The following is an 18,491-nucleotide window of genomic DNA, read 5'->3' on the forward strand; positions in this document are numbered from 1 at the left end:
GTCGGAGGGGGCTCTGCGCGCGAGCCTGTTTGACCTGCCGAGGACCCAGGTGACCATCGGGGGAAGAGCCCGGTGGTTCTGTGATCCGCGGGAGAGTGCCCGGTGGAGATCCGCGGGAGTACGCCCGGCGGAGGGACTATGGAGGCCGTCATAAAGGTGATTTCGTCCGCGTGTAAGACCTATTGCGGGAAAACTTCTCCTTCTAAGGAGGTGGCTACCGTTCTTTCTTTTCTTGAAAAGGAGGGACTTCTTTCTTCTCCTTATGAGATTTATGACTCCAGTAAAGGGGACTCTTTGACATTAATGCTCTCTGAGAGAGCTGTGTCGTCCCGAGGGGCGTCGGTGCTTAAATTTTGGGGTCCGATTCGGGGGGCTTTGAAGGCAGCGAGGGAAGAAAAAACTGCCAAAAACCTTGCCAGAGATCTGTTGGGTTTTGATCCGGGCGGGGGGGGGTCACCACGGCCGGGAGACTCTAACCCCTTCAAGGATCTGCCCCAAGACAAGATGGCACCGGAGGCACCGACCATGCCAGAAACATCAACGTCGGAAAAGAAGGAGGAAGAGTCGCCATCATCGCCGATGGCTCCGCCCCCGTATCCTCTCCAGTACCCCTCTTTGCATGGCTTTCGTCAGGGGGAGGATCCCACGCGGGTAGGGGTAGGGGCAGGGGCCGAGGGATTGATGGTTGCGGCTCCGCCCTCAGGGGCTGAGCGATTGATGGTTGCGGCTCTGCCTCCGCCACCCTTTCCGCCCTTCCAAACGGCCAGGGTCCCAGCTAACTTGGGGAAAGGGGCCTTATTTATCGATTGGGGCCGGGTAAGGGAGGAGATGAGAGCAGCGGATCTTTTGGATGATTATAAGGCATTCCCTGTAGAGATCAGGGGACAGGGACCTGTTTGGGTTCCTTTAGATCCAAAGGTAGTAACTCGCCTCGCTGAGACAATAGGGAAGAAGGGTTTACGATCGCCCGCTACACTTTCTGCACTGGAGGCAATTATGGCTCCGGGACCTTTGCTTCCATACGATATAGAGGGTCTCATGCAGGTGATACTTGAGCCAGCGCAGTATATGTTATGGAAGGAAGAGTGGTTGGCACAGCTCAGGGCCGTAGTTGCTGCAGCGACACGTGACCCACGACACCCAGCAAATGGTAGGGAACTGGGAGAGATAACTAATCTGACACGGTTGTTAGGGTATGGGGAAGGCATGATAGGTTCCCCTGAAGGCCAGTTCAGACACCTTCGCCCAGGAGAGCTGATGGCAGCCACAGAAGCAGCTCTGACAGCCTTCAGAAGGCTCTCAAGGACAGCTGAACCTTCTGCTCCCTGGGCAGAGGTAGCCCAGGGTCCATCTGAGTCATTCTCAGATTTTGCCAATCGCTTGATTCGGGCAGTAGAAGGCTCAGATCTGCCAAAGATTGCCCATAATGCAGTAATCATGGATTGTCTTAAACAGAAATCACACAAAAATGTTAAGGATCTTATTCGAGCCGCTCCCGACGACCTTAGTACTCAGGGAGATATCATTAGGTATGTACTGGAGAAACAGAGAACAATGCCCCTCACCAATGAGGGATTAGCAACAGCGATAGTAGCAGCAATGGCCATGAGAGAGAATCAGAGTAGGGGACCGTGTTTTAAGTGCGGACAGTTTGGTCACTTCAGAGCCCAGTGCCAAGCCCCTGGGAGACAGAAAGGGGTAGCAGGGCCAGACCAGGCTTGCCAAGCCTGCGGGAGATCAGGTCACACTGTACGCCAATGTCAGAAGTTTGTCATAGTGCCGCAGGGAAACGAGGAAGGGAGGGTGCTTTAGGCCCAGGGCCCCTCCCCCAGAACACCAAATGGGCCAGACAATGCGGCTCTGCCTACCCAAGGTCGGGGTCCCGTACCACAGTGAGCCCTTCGCCCACAGTGGCGTTAACCATGGGAGAGCGCCCCTTGGGCAGGATCATGCTTACTTGTGCGGGGAGCGTACTTTCTTGCAGGTCTCCTGAGGAAGAGAACACTGTAAATATGCCCTCAGCTATAGCGACTAACATCTCGTCCGCACCTTCAACATCCCACTTCACCCCCCCCTCGACTTCAGCTTCGCATAAACAAGTAGAAGAAGGCATTCAACTGTCTGCGCTTTTGTCTTGCAAAACGGCTAAAGTGCAGGAATGCAAGGTCGTTGAAACCCCTCCACTGTATCCACAACAACCGCTGTCTCTGTGTAATCTAATACCACCTGCGGGGGCAGGGAAAGAAGTTAGCTGGGATGGGACACTTACTGTCTCCTCTCAGGAGGTGGAATGCAGTAACACTCAGGGGGGTGGGAACTGCGGTCAAGGCTCGGGCATGGATTGGTCAAAAGTTAAGGAGGCGGTAGAAGAAAAAACAGCAGAGAGAAAGGGAAGCGATGTAACTTACAGGTGCTTGGATGATAGTGTACGGCCAGCACTGTCCACCCTGACTGCACCTGAAGGTGTAGGTGGCGTCCGGCCGGCACCCTCTGCTGAGGCTGCACCTGCCGGAGAAAGAAATAACAATAGTCTGTGGACCCACTCTTTGCCACAGTGTTCAGACCCATTGACTCGACCCACATATCCTTTTACAAGATCGAGTGTGCATGCAACCAATCAGAAGCCTCTACAACAATCAGTGCATGATCAAAGGGAGATGGGCACAGTGGGAGCAGTGCGGAGCCCACAGCTTCCAGCTGTGTCTGAAAAGGATAGCGAAAGGAGAAAGGTGAATTCGCATTTGGGAGTTAAGAGAGATGCACTAACAGAGTGTGGGAAGTTTAGATCTAGCCTGATAAAGGAAGGAAGAGCACTAGAGACCTTCCCGATAGTAGGGAATGATAACAGAGACCCGGAAGGGGAACTTCTTGATCCGAAAGGCATCACACACCTGATAGATTGTGCAGAGAAACAGGGATTGAAATCACTCCTCGCTTTAAATGCATTAGAAGTCCTGACAGCATCAGGTCTTCTCTTTCAGCATGTAACAAATCTGATGTGCATGGTGCTTAAGCCAGTGCAGTATGCACTGTGGGCATCAGAATGGGTTCCCTTCATGGACAGGTGGCCAGATTGAGGCCTGGAGAACAAGCAATTCCATATGGTTGGTTTGTGAGAGCAATGCTCTCAAGGCTTGAGACATCTGCCTTGATATTGAACAAATGTTTGTTATTTTTGAGGTACATTCCAACAGGTATCTGAGACAATGTTGGTATATATTGGGCATAGATAGTGCCACTAGAGCTATCAGCAATCACTCTAATCTCTAATCTCTCTGTCTATAACCTTACTAGTATTGTAGGATGTGGCTTTAATTATTAAGTGTCGGCGACATCACATCAGTTTTTGCAGGATAATTACGTGGTGATTAAAGACCTATCACCTGCTCCAAGTGGGATGAATCTCGCTTTGGCTTACCAAGGAAGGAACTTGGTAAGGAAGCTTTTGCAACATGATGACCTGCACCAATTGTTGAAACGCGTCAGAGACAATGGACAGAAAACCTTGATCACCGTTCACCACGACACAGAAGAGATACATCGTGTCCTAGAGAGAGGAAAGAAGGACGGAGAACACCACTGGTGGGAAGTGCTTTTTGGGTGGTCCCCCACAGCGACAGGAATATTTAACTCTGTACTGCATCCGGTTGTAGTTGTGTTAGGTTTAACATTATTATGCTTAGTACTGATAGTTATAATATATATTAAGGTGTGGCGCTTGCTGAGGCAAGTGTCCCAACTCGATTCAGCATTATCGAAGGATACCCTACATCGCCTCTTGTAAGACTCATCTTAAGGCTAGTAGGCTGCTAGGCTGTAAGGATAGAACTATCAGGCGCTTTGCGATATAACAGAGCAGGGTTTCACTGAGCATGGGAGAGACTTTGTGGCAGGCGAAGAAGGCGAGGATTCGGGATGTGACGGGATAGGACCTCCCCCTGCTCAGAGGTGTAAAGCCTGCTTCTAATTTGTGTACCTTGCTTCATCAGCTGTCTGCAATAACGTTTGCGCAATCAACGCTTGGAATACTATAGGCTTCTCGAAAGATTGTAACCGGATTCGCGTACGCGCTGTAACGGATGTTTAACTATGTTCAACTCTATTCTGTATTCAGTTATAGTTGTATTAGGTCATAGGGTTATTAGAGTAGAATTATTTGGCGCATTACAATGTAACGGGGCAACAATGAACTGAGAGGACAATGGCATGTATAGGCGCAATGCGGGGATTTCGGGTGTACGCGGTTAGGGTCCTCTCAGAATGTAGTAGTTACGCTTATGCATAGGGAGGGGGAAATGTAGTCGAACAGGGCCGACAGGGGCCCCTTGGCCCCTGGGAAACCATGGCAACAAATGGCCTGAAGATAAGGGAGAAGAACAAGATAGACCAAATAAGGAAGAAAAAATGCATTCCACATGTCCATTGGTCAGGTAGTAGCCCTAAGGCATGGGGAAAGTTTTAAGAAGGATGTGCTCCTTGCAATAAACGCCATTTTACCACCCACCACATTGGTGTGCACCGAGGTAAATGGACAGACCGATGAGTCCCTAACGATTGCGAACACCTGTATGAGGTCTTTCGCAGGCGAAAGGCTTCACCTCTCCTCTGCACCCTGCTCTGACCCTGGCACTACAATCATTTCACTGATGTCTCTTAGGCCTCTCTGAATGGCCCTTGAAACACAGAGGCATGGAGTGATCCCTCAGCATGGTCCCACATCATAACACTTCCAGTGACATTTCTTCCTCCTCATGCCCAGTCTCTGGCTTTCAAGCCGCACTGTGAGGGAGCGTTTTTCTCCCTTGGCACATTTCTGCTACCAACTCCATCGTGTTGGAAATCATTTCCTCATGGAAACGCCACCCATCAGCTTTCTTGTGCCATTGAGAAGAAGGAACCTCACCATCATCTTCCAAGGCACCTGCCAGCTTCATGGACAGACACTTTCAAGTCATGTCCCTCCTGCTATTGAGTTGTGAACTCACACAGAAGAGCCATCACAATCCCTCACACAAACCTCCTTCTTGCTCTATGGCCCTACCAGGTGCTCAGGCACAGAGGATTCCACAGGCAACACGTCAACCTGGCACTTTCTGTCGGCCTCTCAGGGACACTGCAGATGTGATCCTGTATGCACAGATCTCAGTCAGAAGGCAAGGGATGGCCCATCAGCTATTGCAGGCTGAAGTCACCACACAGTTGCATTAACAGCCGTGTGCTTCCTGCTGGATTATGGGTTTGTGAGAACAACTGACCCAACAGCTCCAGAAATGCCTCTCAGGAAAGAAGACAGACAAAGTCATTGCATGCCCTTTGTTTTCATAAGGTTCACAGAGAGCCCGGTTCCTCATGTACAGTGTGTCTGGGTTACACTACATAGGTACAAGCTGGATAGGAATGGATAGGCATAATGAAGATTCAGTGAAAGAGTTTAGAATACATAAAACAGAAAATAAAACATTCAAAAAATAACACTTAACAAATGAATACATAAACCAAAAAAAAGACAGCGTGGTTAAGTCAAAATCTGAATTACAAGTCACGTATAGAAATAGATGGGCAGTTCATTGTTTTCACAACACATTTGGCCATTAGTTTCCACAGAGAATTCCTCAGCTCCTTATTCCTCATGCTGTAGATAAGGGGGTTCATTACCGGAGGTACCACTGAGTACAGAAATGACACCACCAAATCCAGGGATGGGGAAGAGATGGAGTGGGGCTTGAGGTAAGCAACCATGGCAGTGCTGAGAAACAGGGAGAGCACAGCCAGGTGAGGGAGGCACGTGGAGAAGGCTTTGTGCCGTCCCTGCTCAGAGGGCATCCTCAGCACGGCCCTGAAGATCTGCACATAGGAGAAAAGAATGAAAGCAAAACGCCCAAAACAAAGAACTATACTAGCCACAAGAAGCCTAATTTCCATAACAAGGCCCAGTTTCCAACAGGAGAGCTTAAGGATCTGGGGGATTTCACAGAAGAACTGATCCACAGCATTGCCTTGGCACAGTGATTGAGAAAATGTGTTGGCAGTGTGCAGCAGAGAATAGAGAGCCCCAGTGCCCCAGGCAGCTGCTGCCATGCTGGCACAAGCTCTAATGCTTAAAAGGGTTTCATAGTGCAGGGGCTTGCAGATGGCAACATAGCGGTCATAAGACATGATGGTGAGAATGGAATACTCTGCTGACATCAGAAACAAAAAGAAAAAGACCTGTGCAGCACATGCTGAGTAGGAGATGTGCCTGGTGTCCCAGAGGGCATTGGCCATGGCTTTGGGGAGAGTGGTGGAGATGCAGCCCAGGTCGAGGAGGGTGAGGTTGAGCAGGAAGAAGTACATGGGGGTGTGCAGGCGGTGGTGGCAGGCTACGGCTGTGCTGATGAGGCCGTTGCCCAGGAGGGGCTCTGAGAGAGCACTAATGTTAAAGAGTCCCACTTGCCGGAGTCATCAATATCATAAGGAGAAGAGAGAAGTCCCTTCTTTTCAAGAAAAGAGGACCGTGGCCACCTCCTTCTTACAAGGGGCGGTTTTTCTGCAGTAAGTCTTACATGCACGGGCTAATACCTTAATGATGGATTCCACTGTCGCCCAGGGAGATCAAACCCTCCGTGACCTTCCACTGCTCTTCCACTGTGGGCTTAAACTGCTCCAGGGGTGATCAGCCCCTGCAGCCTTCCGCAGCCTCACTGCCGCAGGGTCCTGCGTCCGCCACGCAGCTGACTGTCGCCAAAGCGTAATCAGGAACGGACCCAACCGTTCCTCACACGGGGCACCACTTGTTGCAGTTTCTCACGGCGACTTAAGTTGCGGTCCATCCCACTCGCAGTGGCCTGACAGCCTCAGGCCCAGCACCCGATCGAGTCGGTCCCGCGCCAGGCCTGATCCATTCGTTTGCTATTCAGCACACCAAAATGATGAGCGGCAAAATGCAGCTTATTGCAAGCAACACACTCTTCTTATAGCTCTCCCTTATATCGCAGTGCTACCAATCACCCTTGCTACGGTTATCTATGCCCAATAGACATGTGGCATGTCTTGTCTTGCCATGTCTCATCATGGTTTCTCATGAGTCAAGGAGCCCCCGCAGAGCCTGACGACTTTCACAGCCCCCCTTTTACGTATTCTGCTAAGCACACAAGGGGCCCCCGCAGATCCTATTACGCCTGGTGACCTTGACAGCCCCCGCTTTACGTATTTTGTTGACTACATCTCTAGCTTCCATATTTTGTTAACTGCACCTTCCTGACCTCACAGTTTATTAGTTGCTCTGGGTGACTTGGAATCGTGGGTGCCAGAGACAGGTGGGAAATGTTGGTGCAAGGCAGATGTACTGTTGGTGGAAGAAGAGGTGATCAGGGAATACCTGAGCCAACAGGATCCCGTGCTGGAAGAGGCTGACAAATATTGTAGGAGTTTTGAACGGTTTTGGTAGGAAGGACCTTAAAGCCCATCCAGTTCCATCTCCCTTGCTGTGTGCAGGGCTGTCACACAGTAGATCAGGATGCCTGGGGCCCTTGACATCTCAAACATCTCCAGGGATTGAGCTGCTCTGTCTTCCCTGAGCTATTTGTTCCATACCAGCTCCATGTCTCACATCATGGAATGTTATGATCTATGGAATGTTAGAAATTCCTTCCAAATGTCTAAGGTAAATCTCTCTTTTCGTTTATTATCATTCATCCTTGTCTTATGATTCAGAAATGCTGTAAGAATTCAGTTTCCATCTTTTTATTTGAACAAGACCATGGGTATAAGATGTAGGGAAGGCATAATGCAGATTAGTGCCTCCACATTTCAGATCCCCTGAACAAGAAAGATGTCTGCAAGTGGGAGATGATAAAAATGTGTTAACACTTCTCAACTTCAAATATTCTCATGTCTCCTCTCTCTTTTGAAGTTGAAAACACTCATATTTCAGGGGATGTTTTGTATTTATTTATTTAATTAATTACTTATTTATTCTAAAAAGACAGTGTTTTTCAGAACTCTGCTTGCAGGACAGAAACACCTTCAGGTACAGGGACACAGACAGTGGTGCCAGTGCCAATGCCCTGTGACCAATGCCCAGCGTCCACCGCTGCTCCACCCTGCTGCGTATTTGATGTCCCCCATCCTCCAGGTGTCTCCATCCCTCCTAAATAAATGACTATGATTCAGGCCATGTTTTCAGCAGGCTCTTTTTATCTGGACACATACTCTTCCCACTGCTCTCCAGATTTCCCTATCCTTTGCTCTTTGTTCACTCAGATACATCCCAACTACCTGCTGATCTGTGAGCTCAAGGGAGATTATTGGAACTTGCTCCATCACTCCCAAGAATGATGTATGCAGAGTCTGAAGCACAGATTCAGATGTGAATGATCCATGTTGTTTATTACAAATACTCACATCACTTATATACATTCACAAGTTTTCTTTTCCAAGCTTTCCCATCCACTCCCTCAACTTTCCCATCCACCTTTACATGTCAGCAGAGCACTCTACAGAACACTTTTCAACCATTCACACAGGCACTTATCCTATCAGAGCCATCAGACGTTCTTTCTTCTTCTAGAGGTGTCCTTAGTTCTCATGCTGTTTATCTTGCTCGACAGCTTCTACTCTGAACAGTTTTTCTTGTATTCCCACAGTGGCCCCAGGAAAGCAGCTGCCCTGACTTGAGGGCAGTGAGGTACAGAAGCCCACTGAGTAGTGGGGGGCAGCCTCCAAGGAAATTTGGGCTGCTGCTCCATTTGGCAGCTGGGCCCTTGGCCCCTGAATCCGTCCTGCGTAAGGGGGTTTCTCTTCCAGTTCCGGAGGAGAAGGGAAGAAAAGTGAGCTGAGAGAAATAAATGTCTGCTGTCCTCTTCATTGTGTTTATGCACATGTACCTACATAGTTCTGCAGGCACATGAGAGGGCTGGAACAAAATACATACGTAACTATAATAACATAATTAAGATAACTGTATTTAAAAGGAAATGCAAGCTTTAGGAAATAACAAACACAGCATGAAACAAAATGTTGTCCTAATATTTTCTGCTACAGCTGGGAATTTCCCAAAGTTTCCTCAGGGCATCCCTGAGCTTGTGGTTCCTCACAGCATAGATGAAAGGATTCACTGTGGGAGGCACCACCGAGTACAGAAATGACACCACCAGGTCCAGGGATGGGGAAGAAAGGGAGTGTGGCTTCAGATAGGCAAACAAGAGAGTGCTGACTAACAGGGAGAGCACAGCCAAGTGAGGGAGGCACGTGGAGAAGGCTTTGTGCCGTTCCTGCCCAGAGGGCATCCTCAGCACGGCCCTGAAGATCTGCACATAGGACAGCACAATGAATATAAAACAACCAAAGATTAAACAAAGACTAAAATAGACATTCACAGTTTCCCTGAGGAAGTCTGATTCTGAGCAGGAGAGCTTGAGGATCTGGGCTACTTCACAGAAGAACTGGTCAATGGCATTGTCTTGGCAAAGTGGTATTGAAAAGGTACTGGCAGTGTGCAGCAGAGCATGGAGAAGCCCAGTGCCCCAGGCAGCTGCTGCCATGGTGGCACAAGCTCTGCTGTCCATCAAGGTCCCGTAGTGCAGGGGCTTGCAGATGGCAACGTAGCGGTCATAGGACATGATGGTGAGAATGGAATACTCTGCTGAGATGAAAAAGAGAAAGAAAAAGAGCTGTGCAGCACATCCAGCATAGGAGATGTGCCTGGTGTCCCAGAGGGCGTTGGCCATGGCTTTGGGGAGAGTGGTGGAGATGCAGCCCAGGTCGAGGAGGGCGAGGTTGAGCAGGAAGAAGTACATGGGGGTGTGCAGGCGGTGGTGGCAGGCTACGGCTGTGCTGATGAGGCCGTTGCCCAGGAGGGCAGCCAGGTAGATGCCCAGCAAGAGCCAGAAGTGCAGGAGCTGCAGCTGCCGCGTGTCTGCCAACGCCAGGAGGAGGAACTGGCTGATGGAGCTGCTGTTGGGCATCTGCAGTTCCTGGGCATGGAGTCCTGCTAAGAGCGCAGAAGAAAATGATGAATCAAGATCGTGCTTGGAGGCACTCCTCTCACCATACTGTAAAGTATTTTCCTTCACATTGGTTAATGTACATTTTACTCCGTAACTTGAGTTTATTTCCATGAAATTCAGCATTTCAAATGCAGAGGATAATTATGGAGCTTATATATTTATTCACATTTTTATTTATTTATTCACATTTTTAAATCTTATTCCAATTCCCTGGATATTTTCATCTGTTTCCATGTCTCCTATTTTTACCCCAGCTGCTCTTAAAGCACCCAGTCCCAAATTATGTCCCATTAAATGTTCTGTTCTGAGAAAGCTGCCTGGTTGCAGGATGAGTGCATTATTCATGCCTGCAGAAGACCATAGTATTGTAATTTGGTTTCATCTTTCATGAGAGGGGAGGCTGAAAGCACATACTCTGTGACTGTTCACAGAACAAGTGAGTGAGAGAGGTGTGATTCAGGAGTCTCAGAGCTGTGTTCAAAGTTATCAGCCCCGTTTAGATTTCTGTCCCGAATCCTTTCTTTCCCATGAGAATAGGAAAAGTAAAATCCCTGCCTTGTCTCTCCTCTTGCACAGTGCCCTTAGAAACATTCTGGCATGAAGTGAATCTGTGAGCCTCCTGCCCCAGGGAGCAGCTGTGGCAGCAGAAAGCCCCTGTCCTGAGGTGGGAAGCCCTCATATGGAACATGTCTTCCTCATGATAAAGAAACACAGACTCTCTGCAGCCTGATCTGCAATGGGATGTCCCCGATTCAGTGATCCCTCCAGTAAGAGCAGCAGCACTGCCTGCAGCCAGACTTACCGTGTCTATGGCTGTGAGTAATGCTTCTCCAGTGAGCTTGCAGCCTGCTAACAGCACATCCTATAATCTCTCTCTCCTTTTTCTTCTATCCTCATGTCACTGCGGATCATGCCCCCAGCCCTGCTGCGCTGTGCAGAAGAGCTGTTCCTCGGCACAGCCGTCTCTCTGCAGCACTGCCCACTTGTAGGAGCTCCCTGTGTCCCAGGAGCCTGGCCCAGCTCAGCAGCAGAGGATGTGATTTTTTCTTGCCCACTGATCTCCCCTGAGATGTCCCTGGATCTCCCTTAAAGACAACAACATTATTATTGTACTTTGGAATCTGTTCAATTAACCACCAAACGTCCAGGGGACAGTGACTGATTCCAAACATGTAATTAGTCCTACCAGAGAGTGTTTGCTGAAACAAAAAGGGCACACAGACAAGGACAGAGGGAGGTGGACTTCCCAGGGGAAGGCCAGTGATCCAGCTGAGGCAATGCAGGCATCTCATCCCTACATGGAAACCCTGGAGCTGAAATGGGATTCAGCTTTTCAAGGACACAGGAGTTTCAGGGATTCCTCTGGTTCAGTTCAGATGTGCACAAGGAGTTGCCTGCATGTGAGCTCCTGCTCTGAGTCCTTCAGCGGGGAGTCAGTTGCTCACACACAGACCCTGGGTGATGACCAAGGTGCCTGGGGTGCTGCTGGATGTGTGCCAGTGCTTGTGAAGTGTGTGGGACATCCCTGAGAGAGACACCTCCTTCCTGAGCATCAGCTGACAGCCAGAGAGGTGATAGAATGTCATGGTTCTATGTTTTTTTGTTTGTTTGTTTTGGGGTTTCAGTATTCCACATCAAAACATCATGTAGTGTACAAGGTATTAAAGTGTCCGTGCCCCAATCCCAGGTTCCCATCCCTGTACGTTACAGCAGTCACGGGATCTGGCCCTTCCGGGTGGCGGGCGCTCTCTGGCTGCCTTGCAGTGGGTGCTGGAGGTGCTTTCCTGGCCGTTCCAAGCTGTTCAGGTTTGACTCGGTCCCGGGAACTCTCTCTCTCTCTCTCTCATCTTGTCTGATTTATTTGTCTCAATTTCAATTAAATTGTATATTTTGTGTTACCTTGTATTCCGATATTATAGTGAAATAAGTTTTCCTCCATAGATTGTTGCCGCTGTTCTTTTCCTCCCTTCCTTCCTTCCCATTTTTGTGGGACGGGGGTGGAGGGGGAGGGCAGAGGCCTGTTGCCCCTGTCACAGACATCGATGGATCTGGTCAACTCCGTGACAGATTTTAAAGGAACCCGCGTCTCCCTGTGTTGCCCAGGCTGCGCTGCAGTGGCTATTCACAGGTGCGATCTCGCTACTGACCGGCACGGGACTTTTGACCTGCTTCGTTTCCGACCTGGGCCGGTTCACCCCTCCTTAGGCAACCTGGTGTGCCTCGGCTGCCCGGGGCTCACCATATTGATGCCAGGTGCGCTGGCACATGCCTGTACTCCCATCTACTCAGGAGGCTGAGCCCACCGGATCGCTTGAGCCCAGGAGTTCTGGGCTGCAGTGCGCTATGCCGAGCGGGCGGCCGCGCTGTCTATGTCACAGACATAGATTGATCAGGTCAATTCCGTGACATAGAGGCATTCTTGGCCATCGTAAATGACAACAGATCCCTGCACTTAGGGCACCCAAGTGTGTCCTTTTTACCCGTCTCTGTGGAGTAAGCAGAGGTATACAGCTAACTAAACAGACGCGTTCATGAAAGATGTGTCAGCTCTTTCTCTGTTTTCCATCTGCTGCATATTCTGTATCTCAAGCACTACAGAGCTGACACACATTTCTATTCAACTGATGAAACCTCAGTTTTCTATGGGGTCCCATGTGAATGACATCAGAAGCAGCCTAGTGTCAGGCCAGTTCTCTGGGCTGTCTGCAACAATCACATGCAGCTGCAAATGCTGCACAGGGCCTTCGGGAAAGCCATGCCCTAGGAGTGTCTGTGCTGCTTGGACAACTCCGAGCGTCACAGTGAGTCTAATGACGTTGTGCCACCCTCTGAACAAAAATAACATAGATGCACTAAATCCAATTATCCATTCTGGATAGGTTGCTGCCTTATGTATTTTCACACTAATGAGAACAACATGCTGAGCTAGAAATGTTGGTGGAGTTGTAGGCCTGAGCTCTTGTTTGGACCACAGGGACACGGTGAAATGACTTGTGCAACTGGACTGTAGCATAAAGGGTATACAAAGACTTTATGGTGGATGGGTGAGGAGCCAAGGAAGGCTGACTGCCGTCTGTGAGAGCGCACTGAGATCTTCCTGCAGATGACAGAGAAGACAGGTCAGAGCAAATGGAAATGGCAAACAGAGTAGACCAGCAGTGTCTGTTCCTGGCTGCTGACAAGGAAGAAGTGAAAGGTGCATCTCTACACACAAATGGGAACCTGAAGTTGTCAGGCCCTTGTTCCCATCTAGTTGGTTTTTGTTTGTTTGTTTGTTTGTTTGTTTTTCAATAACATCTGCTGCAGGGACAGCAGAGCAGGGCATGCACCATCCAGAAGATCCCTGGAGAGCACAGCTGGCAGCTTCTGGACCAAGCCATGGAGGAAGCAAAGAGGAGAGGTGCTCTGGTGCATCTCATAATCACCAGCAAGGAAGGGCTGGTGGGGAATGTGAAGATCAAAGAGAACCTGGGCTGCAGTGGCCATGGGATTGTGGAGCTGAGGAGTGGAGTACAGAGGACAAAGTCACACCTTTGGGCTTCAGGAGAGCACACCTTGACTTCTTCAAGTGTCTGCGGTGTACAGTACAGAAAGAAAGCACGTAGGAAGTGTAAACAAGAAGTGGTCAGCTGGGAGCAATGCAGAGAGGTGTCCTAGTGTGCCTGCTGAGTTGTGTTTAAGAAGGCCAAAGCTCAAACCCAGCTGAATCTGCCCAAGCATGTCAAAGATGGTAAAGACTTGTAGAAATACACACACAGCACAAGGAATGCTAGAGTCAGTGTGGACCCATGCTACAATGGGACGGGGTACCTGACATGAAGGGCATGAAGGGCATGAAGAATCCTATGCTGTGTGTGACCATCTAAAAATGTCTGAGGGAAAAAGAGCTCAGTACCAGAGTGTGACTCAGTCACTGCAATGACTGAGAGACTGCAGTTCTGAGCAAAGAAATTCTGAGGGTACCGGGCTCCGTGCAAGACACAAATTGATCTTATTTTATTTTTGAAAAATGTGGAAGATGTTCATTAATGCCAATAAAATTGAAACAACGGTTTGAAGACAAAGATAGAAATCAATGAAAATATGCTAACACACTTCTCAACTGGAAGTATTCTCATGAGTCCTCTCTCTTTTTAGGTTGAAAACACCAGTGTTGGAGGACACTTTGTCTCTATTTACATTTTTATTTCTTCTTAAATGCAATGTTTTCCAGCACTCTGTTTGCAGGACAGAGATGCTTTCAGGTACAGGAACAGACAGTGGTGCCAGTGCCAATGCCCTGTGACCAATGCCCAGCATCCAACGCTGCTCCACCCTGCTGCGTATTTGATGTCCCTCATCCTCCAGGTGTCTCCAGCTCTCCTAAATCAATGACCGTGGTTCAGGCCATGTTTTCAGCAGGCCATCTGGACACATGCTCTTCCCACTGCTCTCCAGATTTCCCCATCCCTCGCTCTTTCTTCACTCCGATATCTCCCAACTATCTGCCTGATTTGTGACCTTTAGGAAGATTACTGGAATTTGCTCCATCTCTACAAAATCTGATGGACTCTTTGATCTGCCCCTTAACTGTGATTATGTTTATCCATTCCTATCTCTGCCTAACTCATTTTTTGTACAAATACGCTCTGTGAAAGACAAGCCTCATTAGATGCATCTTGGACAAGGCATGCAGTTGATCACTGTGTTCTACTGTCCATTCAAATGCATCACATTTCCTTCAGTTTGTTGGCAAAAAAAAAAAAAAAAAAAAAAGAGCAATCTTTCATTGCCCATGTGCAGCTGATTCTCTGAGGAAAGCTGGGGGGAGTTTGGTGCAAAGGGTGTTTAAAACTGAGCAGATGACTGCAGAGGAGAAGAGTGATGATAGGAAAAGTAATGCAAGTCCCATGGGGCCAATGTGAGTAGAAATGAGGTGGGGATGTTGAGGAGTAATTTTGTGCACACAGTGACCGAGAAAAGTTCATAAGGGAACATCCTGGATCAATATCAGCTGCCAAGTGCTGATTAAAATCCTTGCTTAAACACAACTATATCTAAATAGCAAATGAATGTCGGTTGGATTCTTCCTCATTAAGGTCACTCCAGACACCTCTCCAGTTTGCTGTACAAGTTCTCAACACATAAAAAAAGGACAGGAAGGCACAAGGCACAGGAGGCTTCTGTGGGTTGTAATGGGCCCCAGGGGGCATTTGCTGCTGAGTCCATCAACCTCCAGTGCAGAGAGAAGAGAAGATTGCACAAAGTGCTCAAGGAGGCAAAGTCAGAAGGAACAGTGAAGTTTCTTGGAGTATTCATAGGCCCCTCTGAGGGCCATTCACAAGCAAGCTTCCCCAGGGACTCGTTAGAGCAGAGAATTGGAAGCCACGATTGCAGGCAGACCAAGGCACTGGGATGGTGGCTGTGATGCTGAGAAAAGCCTCCTTTGTCTTATGGAGCAGAAAGGCCAAGCCCTGATCCCCAGAGCCTTGGCGGGGAGATCTTGTCCCTCATGCTGGCTCAGGGCCCTTCCTGAAAGAGAAGGGGACAGCAGCTCCCAGACTCTGCATGGGATGCAAGGATGCCGTGAGGCCCAAGTCCCATGTGGGCAGTGTGTCTCATCCAGGATGTGGGATGTGAGAAAGGACCACTCTGAACAAGCAGTCAATCCCAATGAAACTTTGAACTTCAGATCTCTCAGGGCCGAGGTGAAGGCACCACTTCCTCACTGGGAAGTTTGGCTCTGACGATGCCACGTGTGATACTAACCCACATGCAGAGCTCCTTTCGTGTCCTGCACCTTTTCCACAATAAACCCATGCAGCACTACAGGCTCGGGGATGAGTGGCTGGATGACTGTGAAGAGCAAAGGGACCTGGGAGTGTTGGTTGATGCTTGGCTGAATGTGAGCAGACAGCATGCCCAGGTGTCCGTTAGGGAAAACGGCATCCTGGCCTGCATTAGAAATAGTGTGGCCAGCAGGAGCTGGGAGGACATCACCCCCCTGTACTCAGCACTGGTGAGGTCACACCTCAAGTTCTGTGTTCAGTTTTGGGCCCCTCACTACAAGAAAGACCCTGAAACTTGTCCAGAGAAGGGCAACAAAGCTGGTGAGGGGTCTGGAGCACAGGTCTTATGAGGAGTAGCTGAGAGAGCTGGGATTGTTCAGACTGGAGAAGACGAGGCTCAGGGGAGACCTCCTTGCACTCTCCCACATCCTAAAGGCAGGTTGTGATGAGGAGGGGTTTGGCCTCTTCTGCCAGGCAACAAACAGGACCCGAGGAAGTGGCCACAAGTTGTACCAGAGGAGCTTTAGCTTAGACATAAGGAAGAACTTGTTCTCTCAGAGAGTGGTCAGGCACTGCAATGGCTGCTCAGGAGGTTGCGGAGGCTCCGTCCCTGGCAGCGTTCAACAGATGTCAGGACGAGGAGCTGTGAGATCTGGTTTAGTGCTTGTGGTAGTAATGATGATGGGAGGACGGTTGGACTCGATGATCTTACAGGACATTTCTGACCATGCAATGTTATGATTCTGTGATTCTATGATTCTAATCTGTATTGATGCACCATCACTGCACTGCTGCCTGCTGTGACGGAACAGTGGATCTGCCATCACTCTGCTCCTTCCCACTGTGACAGCACAGTGACCCTGACATTATGATGTTCCTTCCCACTGTCACAGAACAACAACTGCAACCCCACTGTGCTCATATCAGCTGTGACAGCACAGTGGAGCTGAAATCACTGAGTTTGTCTCTCCTTTACAGTGCAGTGACTCTGACATCACTGTAATACTGACCACTGCCACAATTCAGTAATTCTGACATCACTGCTCTCCGCATTTCTGATACACCACTGTGGCATTGCTGAACTCCTATCCACTGTGACAGCACAGTGACTTCAACATCACTGTGCTTGTACCTGCTATCATAGAATCCTGGCATATCCTGCAATGGAAGGGACCCATAAGGATCATTAAGTCCAACTTTTGGCTCCACACATCTGCCCTAAAAGCAGACCGTATGACTGAATGTGTTGCCTTGTCACGGAGTTATCTAGAGCAATCTGTGCCCCTGACAGAGGGCAGCAGGCCTGCAGTCCTACTGGTCAAAAATTAAAGTATGAATGATAATAACAATAACAACAACAATAATAATAGCAAATCAGCGGCAACAATCTAAGGAGGAAACGTAATTTTACTGAATATGGTATTGGAATGCAAGATAAAAGATAACAAACAATATTATAAACTAAAATTGAAATTTAGGGTAATAAATCATATAAAATGAGAGAGCGAGCGTCTGAAACCAAAAGCCTTGCTTTGAACTGGAGTCGCACGGCTGGGGAGCGAAGCCACACACTGCAGGGCAGCGAGCAAGGGAGAGATCCTGGGACTTCCTGCCATGACTGATCTTCCCCTCTGAACTCAGAGTCCTCTGGGTATGCAGTTCTTCTCTCCTGAGAGCCAGGTATCCAGAAAGTTGTCCGTCCACAGACCTGGAGTATTTACTCCTTAATTCCCTGTACTTTACATGATGTTATGATGTGCAGTGCCGACACCAGACGGGGCATTTGCAGCTTTGCTAGGCACACACAATCTGCTAGAACAAAAAATGCTGCAGGAATCAGTCTGTGTACTGGTGATTAATTCATCTGACTTCAAAGTACGTTGTGCAGAGATGACCCTGTTGTCTATCAGGAGCTGCCAATGCAGAGACCTAAGGACATCCCCAGGGAGAGCAGTGAGGAAGAGAAAATAACATCTTCTGCTGGAGAGCTGGGCCGGGCTGCTGGGACTCAGGGAGCTCATAAAAGTGGGCAGTGCTGCAGAGAGACGGCTGTGCCCAGGAGCAGCTCTTCTACACAGCACAGCCTGCAGGTGACAGGAGGAGAGCAGAGAAAGGAGAGAGAGCTTGTAGGATGTGTATGGTGTGAGCAGGCTGTGAGCTCACTGGAGGAGCATCGCTGACAGCCTCTGACAAGGTCAGTCTCACTGCAGGCTGTGACTCTGCCGCCTGCCAGGCTCGGTGCTCAGCCTGCCTGGGGAGCTGCCCAGGGCGCTGCGGGGAGACGTGTGGGGGGAAGGAGCCCCCCAGCAGGACAGGGCAGGGCAGGGCAGGGCAGGGCAGGGCAGGGCAGGAGCCTTCTGCTGCTGGGGGCATGGGGATCACAGCTTCAGCGCTCCCAGAGTGTCTCCAAGGGCACTTTGCAAGAGGAGAGACAAGGCAGGGATTTTCCCATACCTGTCCTTAGGGAAGGAGAATGAGTTGGAGGCAGAGATCTGAAAGGAGATGTGAAATATGATCACAGCTGTAAGAGTCCTGAACTGTACGTTTCTCAGTCTGCAGTTACATGCACAAACTCCTCATGTGCTTTCAGCCCCTCTTCTCCCAAAGGATTGCACCAGCTGAAATTTCCATGCTTCTCTGCAGACATGAATAATGCACTTGTCCAGCAAACAGGCAGCTTTCTCTAGTAGAAATTCAAGTGCACAGAGGTAGGAATGGGCACTCTGAGTGCAGACAG

General features: G+C 49.3%; 2 protein-coding genes and 1 long non-coding RNA gene across 6 annotated transcripts in view; all 3 read right to left on the reverse strand.

Moving 5' to 3' along the window:
- Positions 1-5,050, reverse strand: part of LOC128091909 (uncharacterized) — a 233,459-nt gene extending 228,409 nt beyond the window's left edge. For all 3 annotated transcript variants that reach the window (XR_008211539.1, XR_008211540.1, XR_008211538.1), the window contains exon 1: positions 4,982-5,050. This is a non-coding gene — a long non-coding RNA (uncharacterized LOC128091909). The remainder of the gene's footprint in view (positions 1-4,981) is intronic.
- LOC128091903 (olfactory receptor 14J1-like) overlaps positions 1-18,491 on the reverse strand; it is a 335,467-nt gene that overhangs the window by 291,429 nt on the left and 25,547 nt on the right. The gene's annotated exons all lie outside the window — the stretch shown is intronic.
- On the reverse strand, positions 5,353-9,972 carry LOC128091872 (olfactory receptor 14J1-like). Of its 2 annotated transcripts, XM_052705275.1 has the most exons (2): positions 9,741-9,972; positions 5,353-6,297 (listed from the first exon to the last, which is right to left on the reverse strand). In XM_052705275.1, exons 1-2 carry the CDS (start codon positions 9,942-9,944, stop codon positions 5,533-5,535), a joined length of 969 nt encoding a protein of 322 aa, XP_052561235.1. In that variant the 5' UTR covers positions 9,945-9,972; the 3' UTR covers positions 5,353-5,532. The 2 variants fall into 2 exon arrangements, with proteins under 2 accessions (XP_052561235.1, XP_052561236.1); XM_052705276.1 differs by lacking the exon at positions 5,353-6,297 and having other exon boundaries at positions 8,844-9,972.

Source organism: Tympanuchus pallidicinctus, unplaced genomic scaffold (assembly GCF_026119805.1).
Source record: "Tympanuchus pallidicinctus isolate F22 unplaced genomic scaffold, pur_lepc_1.0 scaffold54, whole genome shotgun sequence".
Classification (NCBI taxonomy): domain Eukaryota; kingdom Metazoa; phylum Chordata; class Aves; order Galliformes; family Phasianidae; genus Tympanuchus; species Tympanuchus pallidicinctus.

What these genes read in the sequence shown, in the direction of transcription:
- LOC128091872 (XM_052705275.1), bottom strand. Translation starts at nt 9,944, where the DNA reads ATGCCCAACAGCAGCTCCATCAGCCAGTTCCTCCTCCTGGCGTTGGCA. An exon ending in TCAACCTCGCCCTCCTCGAC is followed by an intron (nt 6,298 to 9,740) that starts CTGGGCTGCATC and finishes ACCCTCCTCGAC; the next exon opens with CTGGGCTGCATCTCCACCAC.